Below are 22,119 nucleotides of genomic sequence, written 5' to 3' on the forward strand. Positions count from 1 at the left end.
GCCGCCGCCTCCGAGCGACCCTCTCCCCCCTGCCTCCCTGTCTCTGCATTGTTGTTTCCCACTCGACAGAGGATGGGGTCGGCGGATGCTTAGGTCGGAAGCGAGTCCTGCCTTCCCCCGAAGCCTGGTAATATTGATGTAGGCAAAGAGCGAGAGGAGCGAGGGAGAGAGAGAGGAAAGGGAGGAGGGGAGAAGGCAATCGAACCCCTAAGTCAATGCATATTGTGGTGACACCGGCGCCGGAGCCCTCGCGGTGGAGTCGGCCAGGGCTGTGCGCTCCCAAAATATGACCAGGGGTGCTTGGATGTGTCGGCAGTATGACGACGGATTAAAAATCTGGTTGGCAGCACCCCGGGAGAACGAGAAACCGTTCATCGACTCGGAGAGGGCTCAGAAATGGCGACTGTCTCTGGCCTCTCTCTTGTTTTTCACAGTCCTGCTCTCTGATCACTTGTGGTTCTGCGCCGAGGCCAAGCTGACCCGCGCCCGGGACAAGGAGCAGCAGCAGCAGCAGCGGCAGCGGCAGCGGCAGGAGCAGCGGCAGCGGCAGCGGCAGCACGAGCCGTCCTGGCCCGCGCTCCTGGCGAGCATGGGGGAGCCCTCGCCCGCCGCCCAGGCGCACAGACTCCTCTCCGCCTCCCCGTCCCCCACCCTGCCCCCCTCCCCGGGAGCCGGCGGCGGCGGCGAGGGCGGCCGAGGCACCGACAGCCGGGGCAAGGCTCTTCTTCCAGGAAACTCTGCCAGACCCGCGTGGCGCCTGGAGACTTGTTACCCGCAGGGCGCCTCCTCGGGCCAGTGCTTCACGGTGGAGAGCGCGGACGCCGTGTGCGCCAGGAACTGGAGTCGGGGGGCGGCGGCCCGCGGGGAGCAGCGGCAGCAGACCCGGGGCCCGCCGCAGCCAACTCCGCTCTGGAACTTGTCGGATTTTTACCTTTCGTTTTGTAATTCCTACACACTTTGGGAGTTGTTCTCGGGGTTGTCCAGTCCCAACACTTTGAACTGTAGTCTGGATGTGGTGCTCAAGGAGGGTGGTGAGATGACCACTTGCAGACAGTGCGTCGAGGCTTACCAAGACTACGACCACCACGCTCAGGAGAAATACGAAGAGTTTGAAAGCGTGCTGCATAAATACTTACAATCAGAGGAGTACTCGGTGAAATCGTGTCCTGAGGACTGTAAGGTAGGAACCTGTGGGTTTTTTTCCCCCTTTCTTCGCGCTGTTATTTCTGTGTGTGTTGGGTGGAGGTGTCTTCTAGAGTTTTCAAGTCGCTTTTTGACTCTGGTTTGTTACTTCGACCATTGTTTTTGTGGTTGTAAGCGCCTGACCTGCTGCTTGACTTGGGACTCTCTTGTGAATTGCTGGTGGATCCGTGCCTTCTGAGAATCCTTGGCAGATCAGGAGGACTCTGGTCTTCTGAGATGATAAAGCCAGTGCTTTAACTATCTCTTAAAGCTACGGAGTTGGTTCAGATTCTGCCACTTTTTTTTTTTTTTTTTTTTAATGTAATTTGAGTGAAGCTTGTGAGGAAGACTGTGATGGGACTGAATACTGGTGACCACAGCTGAAGTCAGAACAGGCTAAGACAGGCCATGTGTGGTCTGGCTTATGGACCTTACACATGAAGTCTCTGATAGTGACATAATTAAGCTGGTTGGCCAAAGGGACAAGAGAAAGTGTTTGTGATTGTTTATGTGGGAAGAACTAAAAGCGTTTTACGTGTTTTCCAGGAGTAGTACTGGTTGTTTTGAAAGTTTGGGGGCCTACCTAAGCGTATTTACTCACATGAGCTTCTTGTTTTCTCTTAGAAATGTGTATAGTTATTGATCAGAGGCTCAGTATGGGTAGAAAATTTTGATTACATATCTGGTGATAACTGATCAGTGTTAGATTATTTATTAGTCACCTTATGTAATTAGCTTGAATTTTCAGGATGCTCTCAGGAAGTACTAATTGGCAAATGCTTAACGGCATAACTAAAAAATACTGAACTCATTGATAACATATATTATCTTCAGCCCCTTCCTGTTGAATATAATAATGGCTGTAAACCTTGCTGGTTCACAAAGGGGTAGTGTATGCAAGTTTCTTAAGAAATGGCAAATGTGACCGTGGGCGCGTGTCCTAGTAGGAGTGTTGCTGTCCATGGTGCTGAAACGAGATTTTCTCAAGGGCTCCGTTGAAGATGAAGATACTGCAGTGACCTTTTAGTAGGGGAAGAAATGATGGCAGAATCTCAACAAACCCTGATGTTTTGTTCCAAAGGTAATTTCTTAAACAATAAAACAAATTCAAATAAAATAAAATTTCTTAAGCAATAAAATAGTATTGCTTTTCAAAAGAAATGATACGCCATATTGTCTACCTTTCTCTTCATCACACCCTGAACCTCCCCCAAGGAACACAACTGAGCCTCCTTTGCCTCACTTGCTGGAAAAGTGTGGTCAAGGGCAGTATGGACCAGAGGGTTCTTGTGATGCTTTCACAGGAGATCTGGCCTAAGGGATACCTACTTCAACTGAACCCAGTTCGAGGGCTCTATTCTAGCCTGGATTGATTAGTTGTGCTCCTGACAACTAAGCTAAACTGAAACTAAGCTTGCTTTGCCAACGTTCTTTAATACCAGAAACGTATCTTCTTTGCAAGTAATGATATTGCATTTGCAGCATTAATTTAGAATGCTGCTTCATTAGATAAATGGATCTTAAAAGATTTTTATATATTCTTCTTAACCATATGCCTGGAAATTAATCTTAATGGTAGAAGTTACTAATGAATGACTAGTATATTTATTGCATAGTTATTTATTTTGACAAGATAATGTTTCCTCAGAATTACAAGGAAATGGATCTGTCTACTAATTTACTACCAGTAAAAAACTTGCAAAGGTTTCAGTATATTTATGTTTAAAGTGATCCCTTGTAATAATTTGAATTTTTTTGCCTCCTTGAATGTAAACTCTCATAGAAATTTCTAGTTACTTCAGTTTGCATAGGCTCAGTATTTACAAGGTAGTCTACATTGTAGACTACAGAACATTCTTAAATAAGTCTGTCAAATTTATTTTATTTGAATATTCACATAAATATCTATGCATATATGTATATATAAATAGATAAAGAGTTTTCTCTTGACCTAATATAATTATCACCCTCATACTTATATCATCATAGCTATAAGGTATAGTGTAGGTTAAATGAATATGTAATGTTATGAACTACTTCTGGATTATGTTTTCATATAAAGTAGTCATTGTGAGCTATATACACAAAAGTACATTTAAAAAATCTTAATGCCTTCCAGAAATATTTCTTCATACTGAAAAGTAAACACAGACATTTGAGTTTTTCATCTCCACAACACAGGATTTATTACTTGTGATGCCTTGAGCTATTTTTTGGTTGGTTGGTTGTCAGTTGGAAACACTTGACATTTATTCCAGGATAACTGTTTTCACACAGTTTCAAATTTTAGGTGCCGGGGTGAGGTGTGTTCAGTGTGTGTTCTTGGTTGATGACTTACAAACCTATTGGTTAGCTCCTTAGCTTAACATACAGCTTCTTTATGATTCTGCAAAACTGCAATCACATCCACATACAAAGTGTATCACTTGACTTAAAATGCTGTTGGTGGTCTTTGAAGAATGTATCTGAGTTTCTTTCTGAATGCTTTTACTTATTTCAGACATACTTATAATTAAGAAATGATGTCTATCTTCAGGGGCAGTGTTCAAGATATATAGTTCATGCAAAATTTTCTGCATTTTAAGGTTAATGACAAAGTCTTAGGCTACATTAAAAGTAAATGCATTATATTTCCAGAATTGGTAATATATTCATAAAAAATCTAAATTAATAGTTTATTAATGTATTTATATTTATATATAGGATATATGCTATAATATTAGTTATACAAATAATTAGAATTCATATTTTAGAGGAAATATATTAACTTTATAATACCCATATATAATTACATGATTAATATAGTGACTTCTAAACTTTAAAAGTTAGGACATGTTATTGCCTTCTAGTTTTATACTTGCTCCCATTAAAAAGAAATGCCACATTCCATATATGTATGCAATTAAAATGGATTAAATTTAATTTTTATTGAACTTGATTTAAGGGACTTTTGGCCCATTATACTGAGAAAAAAAAACAAACCTTAATATTGACTTAATCAAATCATATTGCTTTGGACTTGTAATCATTGGAGATTAAACATAGCTTGGATTTACTTTAGTAAAGGTTTATTTCCAATACATAATAGAAATCATTTATGCCCAAGAATATTTTTTAACATTCTTAGAGATGGCTGGTTTAATTTTTAAAATAAACGTATACTTTTATCTGGGAATTAAGATCAAGAACTTATGCATATATCATTTAGACTATAGCATTCAAGTAGCAAAAATTATGACAGTAATTCTTCTCTGGATTTTGCAGTTTTATTCTAAATACTGTTTTTGACATACAGCAAGCATCTGACAAATCTGTGAAAGTCCTCAAGATGGCTGGCAATATTAAAAATACACTCTTCCAAGCATAAACAATTACATATGTACATTATTAACATGCCTTAATTTTTGCTTAGTTGTTTTTCTTATGAAGATTTTTTTTTAAAATATGCCATTCTTTAGCTTCTAGGCATTCTTGAAATTACATATTATAAAACTGAAATATTTAGGGAATATAAATGTCCGTGTTACAGGTAAACTTTTGTTACTAATAGTTTTATTCTTTAAGACAGATGGTCAGGAAAAGTGAGTTTGAGATTAGATTCTAATATAAATCACTGCATCACTGTATTTTAATTCTCTTAGAATAGATTGTAATCCTTATACTGTCAAGAATGTATGCATTCTTATACTTTTATTTCACAATTTTATGCTAAAGTAAATTATATTGCATATTTTATTTAACAGACAGTGATCAGAAGAATACTCTGCTAATGTTCCTGTATGTAAGAGTTGTGATGCTCAGAGCTTTGGGTATCGTTTGCAGAAATCACTCAGAAACATTAAGCAGTTTGAGAATGTAAAATTTGGCTACATAATATGCAGTTTAAACAAAAAGTCATTTTTAAATTCTTATTTATTTTAATGTCATACACTGTAGACATTTTAAAATAATTTTTAAGGAAATAAAATATCTAACAATTTTTTCCATATAAATATATTTAAAATATTTTGCTGTAATCAGTTAAGTGCTAACTGTATATATTATGACAGTATCCGGAGTGTGGAATACATCTGCAAATAAACTTCTTTTACATTCTACCATTGTATTATTTTCAAATCATCTTTTTATGACTGAGTTGCTTCTCTGCAATATCACACAGTCTAACCTTCAGATGATCACTTTAACCATTAATAAGGCCATTTGTAAGGTCAAAGCCACTATCATAACTTTTTATGACCAGATTTTTATTTTTAATATTTTTGCCCCATATAAAAATGGGGTGCATTAAAAACCAAGGAATGATTTTTTAAAAAATTCTGACTTGTAACTGGGTCAGATTAGTAGCTATATAGGGCATAACCACAAAATTTTAATAATTGCTGTTATACGTTGGTTTTAATCACTTTAATTAGATGAGCTTGGTGTTTGCATATGCAAGGTGAACTAAAGTATAAAGGAAAAAAATCAAATAATGTTCTCAGTCTCATGGTCTCCCACAAATAAATCAGAATGTATTAAGATATATTTTGATACTAGATTGAATGTACAAAAACAAATCTGTAGATAGCTGTTTGAAACACAATACTATTTTGGTTTGCATTACTGACCTATTGCTTTAATTTCAATTCCCTATTTCCTTTTCAGTCTTAATCTTCTTTGTTGACCTCACGTTGACTAGGCACCAAACATGTCATTGTTCACTTTATGTTGACTTACATTGAAAAGATGTTTCTTCAATATCAGTTAACATTTACTCTAGATCAGTGGTCCTTGGCATCATATTAGACTATCCTGGGAATCTTTGAAAACACGCCCAGCCCTAAGAGATTCTGATTTCATTAGCCTGGCTTGCGTCATGAGCTTCCAGTTTCCCTGAGGCCATGCAGCTTAGGGTGAGAACCCTTGTTGTAGTTGAGTGACAAGCAAAGTGGAAAGACCTTTTAGGTCCTGCGCCTCTGTAACACATAATAACCTCATTGGTTCAACAGATAAGAAAGGAACTTACATTGTTTCTAAGTGGTAAAGGCAACAGGACATGGTCAGGGGGTAGGGAGAGCGAATACCCTGTGGCTGAGGAAGTCACATGAAATGCGAACCAGTGTGCGAGGTTTGGGGAATGTGCCAAGGAAAGAACATGGAGAGAAGGGTGCAGAGAAGACCAGAGCTTTGAACATTCAAGGATGGGCCTATTGGCTGTGGATTTTCTGTCTTTTAGCCAGAACTGAGTCATTATTCTGTTGTTCACTAATGGACTGAGCACATGAGTGCATAAATTAGATGATTGTCTCTCTGTGAGATGATCAACTATTTGATTAGAGGAGCCTCAGCCTCCTTACTTTGTCTCTAATTTTAGCTTGTATAAATGGCTAAAATTTAGACTTTTTCAGAAGTATGCGTTGGTTTTAAGAGAGAACATTTCGGCTTTTCATAGTGTTTCATGTGGTTTGGTTTATTCTTTCTTTACCTATTTACTTTATTAAACCTAGAGAATTACTAATTCATTTTTATTGTTCTTTCTCCATTATAATGATGAGCCATATTTCCTCTTTTACTTATTTCTATCATACTGGAATAACTAGTGACATTCATACATTGTTTTGAAGATACAAGTTGCTAAGTAGACACAGAATGCTACCACACTTAATTTAGAAATTCATTTTAGAGGGATCTTATCATTGTTCTGTTTTGAAGGGATTGTAATATCATCACATTTTATTGTTTTGTTTTTTAAAAGTTTAGATTGGAAAATGCTGTGAAACACTAAATTTAAGTTTTACATTAAGTTAATAAGCAATAAAACATTACAATCCAAATAATGATATTTCAGTAATAAAATGTTTTAATTTACTTCGATTCTTTAAAACTGAAAATAGGAATTCACATCTGCCTTTCTTTGGTAATAAATAGTTCATGATTTATACTATGTATTGTGTAGAATGCATGAAAATATTTCCTTCTTGGGTGTTTAAAGTGTTAAAAGGTTAGTAGCTGGTTTTCCCTCTCTGTTTCTATACAGAATCATTTACTAAAAGAAAAAGTTGTAGATGCTATTACAGATGGTTAAAAAAAAAAACCTGCAAAAAATGCACGTTTTCTAGTGTTTAAATTCAGTTATTGATCTTAGCAGCAGTAGTAATATATCTGCACATATGTGGGATGAGTGGATGCAATAATTACTTCTTTAGAAATACATGGGAATTGTATGTGTCAGATGCTCTGCCCCTCTTGAGAAGGAAATTGGGCTCTACGCAAAACTGTGAGTCCTCACCCCTCGATTTCCTCTTCTTCCTGCCAGTGTGCCCTCTTGCTTTCATCTGGCTGAATCCTCTCCTGGCTTCTGGAGGCTCCACTCGCCGGGCCCGTGTCCCATGGCAAACCCAGAGTTCAGAGATCTTACTTCTCTGCCTCTCCACTGCCATCAGAAATAATCAGTCTCTTTCCGCCTGAACTCTCACTGACTTAGTAGATTTGGGAAAAAAAAATTGAACTAAGATTTAAATGTATGATCATGACAATGTATTGGTTTTCTCAGAAAATGATTTGAGTCACTCAGTTTAAGTGCTAGGACGAGCTTCAGTAGTGGCTAACAAGTTTTAGAGTTGATTACAGGTCAGAGACTAGTCTAATTCATTTACTCATCGTCGTCTTTATAGGTACTGTCACGTGTTTTACAGATGAGTAAAGTGATGAGTGAAGTTAACTCTTCTGAGGTCAAGCAGCTGGTAGTGTTAAAGCTCAAGCTCACGTCCTCACCTTATTGTGTTTGCTTTCCCCTCTTCATTATGATAATTATAGTCATACTAAATAGTGAAGGGATAAGTATATAAATCCACAAATACCTGTTAAAATTTTTGCCATATTTACTTTTTAATTTTTAATTTATCATTAATAGTGTTTTATAGATGATATAGCAAGCTATGATGGCAGACAGTTTGGAGTCCTAGACAGCTGGAATGAACAGCCAAGAACTCCAGGTTCATCATTTCAAAGTCTTGTTGGGGTGGGTGCTGCTGCTGCTGCTAAGTCGCTTCAGTCATGTCCGACTCTGTGTGACCCCACAGACTGCAGCTCACCAGGCTCCCCCATCCCTGGGATTCTCTAGGCAAGCATACTGGAGTCAGTTGCCATTTCCTTCTCCAGTGCATGAAAGTGAAAAGTGAAAGTGAAGTCGCTCAGTTGTGTCCGACTCTTACAGACCCCATGGACCGCAGCCTACCAGGCTCCTCCGTCCATGGGAGTTTTCAGGCAAGAGAACTGGAGTGGGGTGCCATCGCCTTCTCGCTTGGGGGGTGGTTATGACTATGAATAAATGGTATGACTATCAGCAGAACACTTAGAGTTCCATTTCAAGTGGAACAGAGGAAGGATATAGATACAGTTCTGGAGGGAGGGAAGCAGACTTTGGAAACCTGTGATAGTTCTTGCACTGAATTTGTAAGTTCAGTAAGATACAGTCGCTTTTTGTTTAAAAATTTTAAACCGCCATCCAATTTTTACCACAGTGTTTTAAAAGATGTTGAGTTTATGAGTTGAGAATTGTGTACATATTGCCTGAAATCTGTAATCATTAGAAATCTTAATATTTATCTAAACTTTATTGGCCCTTTATATGTCCTCTTTCTGAATACACTCACACTGAGGGGTCAGGGCTTCAGTGTATGAATTTGGGGGGACATAGTTCCACTCACACATTGAGTAAGCTATATGGCAAGAGCTGGAAGAAAAACCTCTGGAGAGATATTAGTGCTCAATTGTGAAGAACCATGTATCCCATGCTAAGGGCTTGAATCTCATCCTCTATGTGATACAATATCAGAAAGGAATTTTAATCAAGTGATTTGCTTGGGATGGTTTGTTTTCCTCAAAACTTAGCCCTGGCAGCAATATGTTGATAGGTTGGAAGAGGGTGAAGTGATGTCAGAAACTAAGTTTCAAATGATATTTCATTTCAGTTAGTCTAAATTTAAATAGCCCCAAGTGGCTAGTGGCTACCAGGATGGAGAGAAGATTCTAAATGACTATGGTGGCTATGGAAGGGGAGAAGAAAGCAAGATTCAGGAGACTTTTCTGAGTTAAAATTTACCAGTTGCCATGTGGAGGAAGGATTTGATTCAGACTTCAGGAAAGGTGATTCTCTGGGTGTGGATGCATGTAATGAGAAGCAAATACAGGAGGAAGAACACATTGGGATTGAGATTAGTGAAATGACAGGAGTCCATTCTTGGAGATAATGCCATCAGGAGATGTCCAGTAGATAGTGAACCATGCAAGTTGGGCTTTTGGTGTGGCATTTACTCTCTACACATGATGTAGTTTGATCCAGGAAGCTGTGGGCAGAGAGTAGATGATTAACAGAAACAGATTACATGGAGGGAATGTTAAAGATGAATTATGAGGAAGAGCAACGTTAAAGGGTCTGGGCAGAAAAGGGACCAGAAAGAGAGACTGAGAAGAAACAGGGAATGAGAGTGAAAATGGGAGGATGAGAACAGAAGAGAGAATGGGGGAGGGCGGGAGGGGAGGAGGGTGGGGAGGGGCGGAGGCGGACGGAAAGGAGAGCATCCTTAGAATGTGAAGATCTGAACAATATAGGGAGGAGTTTTAAGAAGGATGTAGAGTCAGTCAAGAGTGTCTTGTGTTTCAGAAAGAACATGTAGGATGAAGCCTAGAAATAGGTCACTGCATTTGACAATTAAGTCTTGTTGAACCTTACAGGACTGGCTTCAATAGAATGATGAAAGAGATGTCAAATTGTGATGCATTAAGGAATGAGCTGGAGTTGATGAAATAAAAACTAGTTTGAACGATTCTTCATTAAGTTCGGCCATGAAAAGAAAAGGGAAATGAAAAGGTGGGAAGATGTGAGTTTAAAGGGATAAATATTTTATGATGAAATAAGCATTAGAATATTTGTAGCGTTTGATCCAGGACCCAGATGGGAGTATGATGTTGAAAATATCACTTTCAGAAAAAATTAGTGAAGGCACCAGATCCCAAAGAGAAGATAACAGGCTCTAATTTATTGCTTATTCTCAGGAAGGAGGGAGGTTTTATCTTTGTACATTGTGCTGTGCAGCTAAGATCCTTTGTTTTGTTGTTTGTATTTTAAAGAGGAACAATGCTATAATTTCGGAATTTCAGACAATAAGTACAATTATTATCTTGAAAATGCTTAAATAAAGTAGAATATTCATTTTCAAATAATAGAAAATAATTATTGGCTGTAAATATGAGATCATAAATAATTATATGTGTCACTGTGAATTATTTTCTTTAGGAATGTGCTGCGCTGGAGTTCAGTGACATAGAATCCATGGAATTAAATATGGCTATCTCATTATCTATTTTCTTCAAAAATGTTAGTATGTTTAATAGAAAGTTCTAAAAATAGAAATTAATTTTAAACCTAATAGAGAAGTATAGTAAAATAGTTACAAGAAGTATTGAAGATAGACTGGGTTCAACTCCCAGTTTCATCTCTTATTAATTATATGACATCATGCAAATTACTTAAAATAGGGATTCTAGCACCTCTTTCATAAGACAGTTATGGGACGAAATCAGGAGACTCCCATGCATGTTAAAGTATCTAACCTGGGGCTTGATGATGCCCAATAAGTAGAAGCAGTTCATTAAAACCCATGGGGAAAAAGCCCTGGGAAATCAGTAAAATTGCTTCACTTGAGATCTCATGTAAATTTTCTGGTAAGCAACAGTCAATTACAAGAGTTCTATAAACAGATTTTATATTTTGCATGATAAACCTGATTTTACTACGTCTACATCCCTTCCGTTTCTCTGGAAAGGTGACTAAAGGTGAGTCTTTAGAATGAAACAGAAAACAAAAATTCAGCTAAAAACAAAAATTTAGGGTGAAAATGTTGCATTCCTAAAGCCTGACTTTTCCCCTTGTTATTTTAGATTAAAAATTAACATGTGCTGGGGTTTAGACTCAGTGGATCCTCTTAGATTATGGCAAAGGAACTTGAGCCCTTTCGTGTACAAACCTTTTGGGGAGGACACATGAAGAAACCGTTGTAATGACCCTCCATCTCCCAGAAACCTTGGGTTGAAAACAATCTTGGGAGAAATTCTTTGTTATGTAGTTTGTCAGGCGCTGCAGAGTCTCCCGTGCCTCCAAGCTCCATTTTAAACGTCGCCCTTTGCTGTACCCTCTAGCTACTTGTCTTTGTGTTCCGTTTTGGTCGTCCTTGTTATTTTCTGCTCTGCCTCTCCATTTGCACACTCTGCCATCCTTAGTGTTTTTGTTAACTGGGAAGGGAGAGGAAGCAGAGTTAAAGGTCACCTCAGCATTTGAACTAGAGCTGGTGGACGAGGCCAACATAGCAGGTGCTGAGATACGCCAGGCAGAACTGGGTAGACCAGAAGACTGTGAGCTGTGCTCCGTGAGCGGGTCCATGGCTGCCCTCAGAAAGAAGAGACACAGCAAGGTTCTTTACCTTGGTAAAAGTTGCCATATGGAAGCGGGGGTCTTGCTCCAACAAGTGGGTTGATTAAGGCTAGAGAAGGTAGGAAGCTGCCAGAGTCCTCCCAGGTGAGTGTGGCCCAGACAGAACTCAGGCCGGTAGAGTCTGGCCCTTAGTCTCATGGCCTCTGACTTTATTACAGTGTGTTCAGTCTGCCACAAGTCATTGCTCATCTAGTTTTTTTTTTAATATTTTAGGGGGAGAATGTGGGTGGCTGACAGCAGGAGTGGATAGAATGTGAAGTTCTTTGGCACATAAAAGAAATTATAACTTCTTTCATCCAGTTTTTCTGTTGCAGCAGCTGGGTGTAGGAGAAGAGCATAGGCCTAAAAGTCAGAAACACATAGATTTACATGGCTGTTCCATCAGTTCCTGCAAGATGTGGATACTTACACATCCGTGTTGGGGAAAGAAGGAATAGGTATATAGTAAAACGTAGCTGGCGAGGGAGTTCCCTGGTGGCCTAGTGGTTAGGATTCCGGACGTTCACTGTAATGACCTGGGTTCTATCCCTGGTTGGGGAACTGATACCCTGCAATCCATGTGGGCAAAAAAATACATATATATAGTTGACGGGTAGAGCTGTCATCTGTTCATCCAGGCTACTCTGAGAAGACAGGATGGTGTCACCCTGCAGAGCTTGCCCTACTGTTAGACGCTGAGCTGATGGAAAACATTGACAAGTTTGTCCTAATCCAGTCATCGGTTTCTGACCAGAGCTGTCCTGGTGCAGATCAATTCCCTGACAGAGACTTTTGACTTATTTTCTGTAGAGGCATTTAAAAAGGCACTGGTGGTATATTTAATCTTGGGAGTCACAGTGACCCAAGATAAGCAGTGAGAGTCTGTCTGAAGAGAAGCAAGTATTTTTAAAAAGGTGAATCTGAATCTTAAACCATTAAAAACAAACAAACAAACAAACAAACAAAAAACAGAATTTCCTGTTCCCCTGAGTGAAAATGAAACAGGTCACTATGGGCTGTTAAGCAAGCATTTGGGGGAATCCGGGCTTTCTGAAGCAATGGCTTCATGCCACAATTTGGAAGTCACTTATGAAAAAAAGGAGCCCTTTCCTTATTTCAGTTTAGACTTTTTAAACAAAACGTTCATTTTCATTTAATATGTCTGAAAATTCCAGTGAGATGGAATTCAAGTCTGAGTAAACAAAATCCTTGTCAGCATAGTTTGGCTTCTTTGATGAATATAGATTATTTTCAACTGGCATAGTTATCAACTGCTCAGTCATGGACTTGATTTCTCTATTTGATTAATTGGCTATTTAAAATTATTAAAATAAATGATTCAGTCTTTAAGTCCTTGTGGTTTTTGATTGTTTGACTTAATGGATGGAACAGGCCAACTGTGTATATGCTGCTTCACCTACAAGAAGTCAAAGCAGTTATTTATCTAAATAATTTTTGACAAGCACGAGCATATTAAAAGAGTGCCCAAACTCTTTTTATTTGTTTGTTTAGTCTTGGAGGAATAACTTCTTATTTCCAAATAACTTAAAAATCTGGAAAAAGTTAACAAGATCCAAGAATATTTGTAAGTCTCAAATCTGTAATTTTATGTTTCATACTTTAGTAAGTGCTTGAACTTTTCATAACAAAAACCTAAAATGGTTCCCTGAGGACAGCAGAGTTGATTTTTGATAATCCTCAATTATTTCATGAAGGTAGAGACTTTAAAAGGCCCTGGTAAAGAACATGGACAGAGAGGCTAGGCTTTGCCCCAGTTGTGCTGTCCAGACGGCAGCATGGCAAATGTGCCCAACTTGAAGTTCACTGACCATTGGTGGTGGTTTAGTAGCTAAGTTGTGTCTGACTCTTGTGACCCCATGGACTGTAGCCCGCCTGGCTTCTCTGTCCATGGGATTCTCCAGGCAAGAATACGGGAGTGGATTGCCGTTTCCTTCTCCAGGGCATCTTCCCTACCCAGGGATTGAACCTGGGTCTCCCTCATTGCAGGCAGATTCTTTACCAACTAGGCTACAAGTTAGGTTCTGTATTACAGTTTCTCTAGCATTGCACTCTAATTGGATGGATGTTTAAGTTTTTCACAATAGCCAGTTTAAACAGACAAATGCAGAAGCTCAGCAGTGCACATTTGCATTTCTTTACCACTTGTTTATATTAATAAAGATGAAAACAATATAGCTAAAGGCACTCAACAACTGACTTTTTTTTTTTCAAGTCAAGACTAGATTTTGTTGTAGATGAACTATAGTAGAGTTAACTCATGATAGATATTGTCTGGGCTTCCCTGGTAGCTCAGCAGGTAAAGAATCTGCCTGCAATGCAGGAGACACATAGATTTTGTTTAGGGAAAAACATTTTCCCTTCATCTAAATGTATCAGTTTATCTTTATGGCCTGACCTCTGACCCACATGTGAGCAGATGACGGTGCTGCAGGGAGACCGAAGGCAACACACAGTGGTTACTGAAGGTCCCCGCTCCCCACTCCTGTGTGACTGATGATCAGACTTCATTTTTGTCTGTGTAATGTGGTCTCCATTCTGGGCTCTTTTGTATGGCCCTGAGCCTATTCTTATTCTCCCGTTTTTTTTGTTTTTTTTTTCCTACTGTGACAATATATGATGTGTCTAATGTAGTAAATTATTAAAGAGAATTTCCCAGGAGGCTGTTCAACTCAGTCCCTCTGATTTCTCCAGTTAATGGTGAAGGGCCGTTCTCAAGGGCTACCAATGCTGGCTGTGAATTGAGCAGGTGAACCGGAGGGGCCAAAAGAAAAGAATGTCAGGCCTGAAGAGAACACACCCATCTTCTCAGAGTGATCACAGTGGTTATTTTAATCTTCTTTGCCATCCAGATGTATTAAAGGATGCTGCATAAAGAATATTTCAATAACTTCATTTGTAATCATCGCCTCTAGGAATGCACTTCGTCATACAATTTTTGGTGCTCTATAGGGAAAAAAACATAGTATAAGGACGAATGAATATTTCCTTTTAAAAACAGATCTTTTTTTTTTTTTTTTAATTTTTTTATTAGTTGGAGGCTAATTACTTCACAACATTTCAGTGGGTTTTGTCATACATTGATATGAATCAGCCATAGATTTACACTTATTCCCCATCCCGAACCCCCCTCCCACCTCCCTCTCCACCCGATTCCTCTGGGTCTTCCCAGTGCACCAGGCCCGAGCACTTGTCTCATGCATCCCATCTGGGCTGGTGATCTGTTTCACCATAGATAGTATACATGCTGTTCTTTTGAAACATCCCACCCTCACCTTCTCCCACAGAGTTCAAAAGTCTGTTCTGTATTTCTGTGTCTCTTTTTCTGTTTTGCATATAGGGTTATCGTTACCATCTTTCTAAATTCCATATATATGTGTTAGTATGCTGTAATGTTCTTTATCTTTCTGGCTTACTTCACTCTGTATAATGGGCTCCAGTTTCATCCATCTCATTAGGACTGATTCAAATGAATTCTTTTTGACGGCTGAGTAATATTCCATGGTGTATATGTACCACAGCTTCCTTATCCATTCATCTGCTGATGGGCATCTAGGTTGCTTCCATGTCCTGGCTATTATAAACAGTGCTGCGATGAACATTGGGGTGCACGTGTCTCTTTCAGATCTAGAAAAACAGATCTTTAGTGGAAACTGTTCTTAGATAATTTGAGCACTATTATTATATGGCAATAGTAATTTAGGCACTGAGATAAAAGATATCCCACAGTGCACCTAGTTAAAAAAAGAATAAATTATCAGATGCTTCATCATGTGTGACTCATGTATGGACATGAAAAAATTGTAAGAAATTTATATATAAACAGGATACATACTAACCTAAAAGAAGGAAGGAATATGAGGGAAAATCCAGGAGAATATTTGATTCTTCTTCTAGCTACTTGTTAATGAGAACAAGATTAAAAGGCATGTACATCTCTTAAGCTAAAAGCTGTGGTGTTCATATTCTGCTACAAAACAACAACAACAGCAACTTGGTAACAAATATTTCTTTTCACGTGGTCTTGCTTTCAACCTGTAAATGGAAATGAGATTTCACTTAGAGCTTTGAAATCAGGACAGTGCTGCAATTTCAGCCTGAAATTGGTTCTTCTAACTTGCTTATAAATTCATTCTTTCCCTCTTAAAAATACAATCGGCCCCAAGTCAAATAATTACAAAATACTAATTTTATAAAATATGGTGTTTGATATCTTTGTTGCTGAACAAGAAAGCTTTTTATATGGCAAATATAAACACAGTATTTTATTTGTACATGCTTCTTTATGGGTAATTATGGGTTTCAAAAGTAATAAACAACAGTGTAATTATTCCATAGCTTGCAGTGGGGATGTGTTTCCTTAATCTGGCCACTTAAAGAAAGAAACAACTATTCATCTCTGAACCTTTTCAGAAAAGCAATTAAAAAAAATTCAGTGTTTTTTTTCAAATTTAGAAGGCTTTAGAAAAATATATCATTGTTTAGTTCTGCTGATTAGTTTATTAATTTTAAGAGACTGGAAAGATACAACTCTATAATGGTTACTTCATCTGAGAAATCACCTAGACAGGTCAGATAGTTCCAAAACTTTAAGTAACCCACAGAGAAATGTTTTAAAATACCATGTTCCACTTAAGAAGAGCATTGTGACATCTGTGACTTACTTTGATCTAGTTTGGCAGAAAATATAAAAGTATAATAATTATGGCAACATTTGCCAAATCTATATTATGGTTATATCGGTGTTTAGTTATTAGTCTTTCAAATTTTCTGTATGTTTAATTTTTTTCATAATTCAAAACTGTTTTAAAAAAGAATCAATAGTCTGCGGGGAGGAAAATGTTTGCTAATTATGCCAATATTACTAATGCAGTCTGTGTAAGTTATTTATTTATTATAATTTGGTAAACTGGCACTGTGGCTTAAAAAAATCACTTTCCAAGCATGTCTGTATCATTTCACAGTATGGAATGAGCTAGAGTGTTAGCAATATGATAAGGAAGAAGCTGAATCCCTAATGGATATTCAGGGACTTTTTGTATTACTCATAGAGAAATAAATATAAGTACAGTGACTGCTTTGGTCCTCTGATGAAGAAACTTTGTTAATCAGTCAGCAACCCAAGTATAGGGGAAAAAATGATGAAAAGCTATTTCTCTATCTTTGTAAATGTTAATTTTGCTTCTTAAATTTTGATTTGATTCATGGGTAGGCAGCAAAGCTATGCCCAAAGTTGGAGGACAGTTTTCTTCTCTGTTAAGATCTTGTGTTTGCACTTTACAGTTAGCGCCTAGTGTTGGTGCTAGACCCAGCTTATTTAATTCTCTGAAGTAGGTCTGATAACTATCCCCATTTTGAAGAAAAGCTTCCCTGGTGGCTCAGACGCTGAAGCGTCTGACTACAATGCGGGAGACCTGGGTTCAATCCCTGGGTCTGGAAGATCTCCTGGAGAAGGAAATGGCAGCCCTCTCCAGTACTCTTGCCAGGAAAATCCCATGGATGGAGGAACCTGGTAGGCTACAGTTCATGGGGTCGCAAAGAGTTGGACACAACTGAGCAATTTCACTTTCTTTCTTTCTTTCTAAGCACAGGACATAAGACTTTTATTTAAAACTCTTGACAATTATATTTGCTTTCTATTACATTGCTATAGTATAGAACCAGTCCAGATTTTCAAAGATTATTGAGAAGGAAGAAAGTTGAAAATAACTGAAAACATTGGCGTGAAGACGATTTCTAGCAGCATGTGGATGTACTTGTCCATTTGTTTCTCCTGTTAGATTTTGCGATAACTCTTAAAGCTAGGAATTACAACTTATTCCTGTTTTTTGTGTAATCACTTTTAAAGAAGAAAAGAAAGAAAGTCTGAGCTCGTGATGGTTCTAAAACATTGAGGCAGATTCTCTGATGCTTCTCCACCTGAGAGGACGCAGGCGTGCCCTCCCTCTGAATCTGGGCATGCGTATTACGGCTGCTTCACTCAGAAGACAGGCACAGAGACAGTGCTCTGTGACTTCCAAGGTAGGTGATACAGGTTATGCAGTTTCTTCCTTGTTCGCTGGGACACGTATTCTTGAAGCTTTGGGCTGTCGGTGAACCCAAGACCACCATCCAGTAAGGAAGCCCAAGCCACATGGAAAGACCAAAGACCATGCAGGCTTCCTCAGGGTCGGTCTCGATTGAGCTCAGCCTTTGGGTTGTCCCAGGCCAGGTGCCACACGTGTGAGTGAAGCCTCCAGGTGAGCCCTACGCCCAGCTGTTTGTCACCAGGAGCGCTTCAAATCTTCTCAGAGCACCAGACACTCCAGAGGACGGAAAAGCTGCCCTCTGTGTGATGTCTGATATCCCGAGGCAAAGAATCCTAGCTGTAAAAAGTAGCTGCCGCTTTACACTACGTTTTAGTGGTTTGTTATGCAACAGTAGACCATGGGACTGTGTTCAATAATAGTTGGTTGAATGACTGATTCTCCATTAAGTGAGAGGTTCCATTGAGTAAAACTAATGAACACTGAAATAAAAGAAACCTATGTGGTCTCATATGCATTACTGATTTTTTTTTCCCCCTCTCTGGTTAGCAGTGCTGGCAAGTTGAAGTTGTTCTTGTGGCATATCCTCCTGGCAGTTCATTTGATTTATTTAGTAACCAATGTTGATGCGTTGACTCTTGTGGCCAGGTCATCATCTGAGGAATTTTGACATGTATGGTGTTAAGACACGATGCCTGTGGGCAGGGTGCGTGCAGCGCAACTGAAAAGATGCACTTTGAGGCTGCACATGGACAGTGCCATGGAGAGACAGGGCACAGGCGTCTCCAAAGAGCTCCTTCCGGCCTGCGCTAGGCCACCCCCGTGTGTCTCACCGTGTGTCCCTCTGTGCAAAGTCAGGTGGGAGCTAGCATACCCATCCACATGATTAAAGTCTCAAAATGTGTCTGCTGAAATTACCTGCAATATTCAGTTGAAATCCTCATGTTTCGATTTTTTTAAGATTAACGAGCTGTAGTGAACTATATATATATAGTGAACTGTCCACGGGGTCACAAAGAGTTGGACACGACTGAGTGACTGAGCTGAACTGAACTGATAGTGACCTGCTGCTGCTGCTGCTGCTAAGTCGCTCAGTCGTGTCCGACTCTGTGCGACCCCATAGACGGCAGCCCACCAGGCTCCCCTGTCCCTGGGATTCTCCAGGCAAGAACAATGGCGTGGGTTGCCATTTCCTTCTCCAATGCCTGAAAGTGAAAAGTGAAAGTGAAGTTGCTCAGTCCTGTCCGACTCTTACAGACCCCATGGACTGTAGCCCACAAGGCTCCTCCGTCTATGGGATTTTCTAGGCAAGAGTACTGGAGTGGGGTGCCATCGCCTTCTCTGGATAGTGAGCTAGCCTACTTGAAATTGAATAATTTATTCTGCATTTATGACTTAAACTGTTTTCAGGTGGTTGATTATTATGATATTCTCTTAGCCACAGGTTTTTACTGTTCCTTAAGAGGAAGTAGTTACATTTTCACTCATATATTAAAATCATCACTTCTTGTATCATGTACCTACTAGCCGTATCTTTAGAATATTCTAAACATCATTTGCACAAGTTTTCACATTCAATTTATTTGGAATATTTGGGGAAGAATTAAGAGCCAGAAATCAAGAAAGAGAACTAGGCCCAGTGTAATCAGGAGCAAGGATCTGAATGCTGGGTAGAGAAGGAAGAGGCAAACAATCGTCATGAAGGAAAGCACCAGTCAGCGTTTTAGTACTTTTGTTGTCCAATTGCTAAGTCGTGTCCAACTCTTTGTGACCCCATGGGCTGCAGCACACCAGGCTTCCCTGTCCTTCACTATCTCCCTAAGTTTGCTCAAACTCATGTCTATTGATGCCATCCAACCATCTCATCCTCTGTCACCCCCTGCTTCTCCTGCCCTCAGTCTTGCCCAGCATCAAGAGTCTTTTCCAATGAGCTGGCTCTTTGTATCAGGTGACCAAGGTATTGGAGCTTCAACTTCAGCATCAATTCTTCCAATGAATATTCAGGGTTGATTTCCTTTAGGATGGACTACTTTGATCTCCTTGCTGTCCAAGGAACTCCCAAGAATCTTCTCCATCACCGCAATTCAAAAACATCAATTCTTTGGTACTCAGCCTTCTTTATGGTCCAACTCTCACATGCATCCTTTACTAAGCATTTTATTCAATGGAGTGCTTACCAGTTTTCATGGATGATTTCAAAACTGAAATGATATTGTATTTGACTTCTTTTTAAAGTTTAAAGTGAAGCAGCTTAAGTTTGGTTTGCAAACAAACAAAAAGCAATCCCCACAGTTGAGAATTTCCATTGTATTAGTTATTGCACTGTAACAAATACCACAAACTTAAAGACTTAAAACAATGCATGTATGTTATCTCTCAGTATCTGTAGCTCAGATTCTGATGTGGTTTTGATATGTCCTCAGCAAGTCTTCAATCAGTGTGTGAGCCAGAGCTGGGGTCTCAACTGAGACTTAACTAGGGAAAGATCAGATTCCAAACCTGCGTTACGGTTGGTGGAGTTTGTACCTTGCAGGCTGTGGGCCTGGGGCCCTTAGTGCTCGTTGGCTGGATGCTGCCTTTGGTTCTTTGCCAGGTGGCTGTCCCTCAGCTAGTCCACAGCCTGGCGTCTTGCTTCTTGAAAGACAGCAAAGAGGACATTTTCTCAGCAAGACAGATGTTACAGTCTTCTGTAACGTCATCACGAAAATGACAGCTGTCACCTTTGTCCTCTTTTGTTCTTTGGAAGCAAGTCCCAACCCTGAAGGGGAGATGGCTGGGCTTCCCAAGGACGTGAAGAGCAGGACAGTGGATGGTGGCACATTAGACACTGTTTGAACATCAATTACTGTTAAGGTCCCTCAGAGATATTGGTCTCTAGATAAGCGGAGACAATGTCGTTTATTTTTAAGTCCTCTCAGGCAAGATACATCTTCATTTTTGTTTTGTTACTAGGTCAGTATTTGATACATGTGTAACTATTAATGTAGGAGATCATCAGCATTATTAAGTACAGATGCATTTTATTGCAGGGGCGTATGTAAAGAAGGGACTTCCCTGGTGGCTCAGATGGTAAAGAATCTGCCTGCAGTGCAAGAGACCTGGGTTCGATCCTGGGTCAGGAAGATTCCCTGGAGAAGGGAATGGCAACCCACTCCAGGATTCTTGCCTGGAGAATCCTGTGGACAGAGGGACCTGGGAGGCTGCAATCCATGGGGTTGCAAAGAGTTGGACACAACTGAGCTACTAATACATACACACACATTATGTAAGGACAATCTTATTAGACTTGATTCTGCATGGACATAGTGAAATTTTAATTAAAGAAATTGAAAGAGATCATTTTCAGTCCATCTTCTTTCTTCCAAAATTGTTTCTGTGTGAAATTAAATTTTAAACTTTGCCTTGTAATATTTTTTAGAATTTAAGAGATTTGCTATACTCATGGAATGATATCACATAAATGCTTCAGAAGAATGCAATTTGTTTCCTAAAATGCATTTTTAGGGTAAATTAATGAATTTTAGAACCTGTAGTTTCTAAATGGTGACCTATAATTCCATAATAAGATTGATTTGTTTAGACCAATAGAGTAATCTCGTATGCCTATTTAGTCATCCATATAAATCTCATTTGTCTGGAATGCTGCCCATAATGCTAAATTCAGATTAAAAATTTCAGCAGTGGGATTTGAAATAAGCATGAAGGCACTTTAGGGCAACTGCCTTTATGACTAGAGGCCTTAAAACTATCTGTCTTCAACTGTTCTGGCCCAACTAGAATACTTAGTTCTTTTTACCAATTCTGGAATGGCAGACATTTTTCTAGGAGCAACTTCTGTTTTAGTCCTTGATGCTCATTAGGACTCAAATTCTGCATACCTAACACTGCTGTACATTTGTGTGTGCATGTATGTGTTTAGTCACTAAGTTGTGTCTGACTCTTTGCAACCCCATAGACTGTAGCCCACCAGACACCTTTGTGCATGGGATTTCCCAGGTGAGAATACTGGAGTGGGTTACCATTTCCTCTTCCAGGGGATCTTCCTGACCCAGGGATTGAACCCATATCTCTTCCATTGCAGGCGAATTCTTTACCACTGAGCTACCAGGGAAGCCCCATGTTATATTTATTTGAGTAAAATGGTTTTCCAATGTCTTGCTTACTGTATATATATATTTTGGCGGGGGGAGAGTAAAAATATCCTTGGTGTAGGACTGGGAGTATTAAATCAGACTTGGGAGGTAAGTAGGCAGTATCAATCAGGATAGATCAGGTTATGCTGAGTCAATAAACATCCCCAAATGCCAGTGACTTACAATAATGACACCTCCTAGAGATTTCTTTCTTGCTAACAATATATGTTGTTGTGGATTGGCAGTGCCTCTGTTATACATTTTCAATCCAGACTTCAGTCTGACAGAGCAGTCGCTGCTTAGAACATTG

The 22,119-nt window shown here is 39.4% G+C and overlaps 1 protein-coding gene across 2 annotated transcripts in view; it reads left to right on the top strand.

Annotated features, from left to right (window-relative positions):
- Window positions 1–279: 279 nt before the first annotated feature.
- The window catches only part of NALF1 (NALCN channel auxiliary factor 1), a 584,022-nt gene continuing 562,182 nt past the window's right edge, over window positions 280–22,119 (top strand). For both annotated transcript variants that reach the window (XM_043478220.1, XM_043478221.1), the window contains exon 1: window positions 280–1,180. In XM_043478220.1, the coding sequence (XP_043334155.1) occupies window positions 287–1,180 (894 nt within the window). In that variant the 5' untranslated portion in view covers window positions 280–286. The remainder of the gene's footprint in view (window positions 1,181–22,119) is intronic.

Source organism: Cervus canadensis, chromosome 9 (genome assembly GCF_019320065.1).
Source record: "Cervus canadensis isolate Bull #8, Minnesota chromosome 9, ASM1932006v1, whole genome shotgun sequence".
Lineage (NCBI taxonomy): Eukaryota > Metazoa > Chordata > Mammalia > Artiodactyla > Cervidae > Cervus > Cervus canadensis.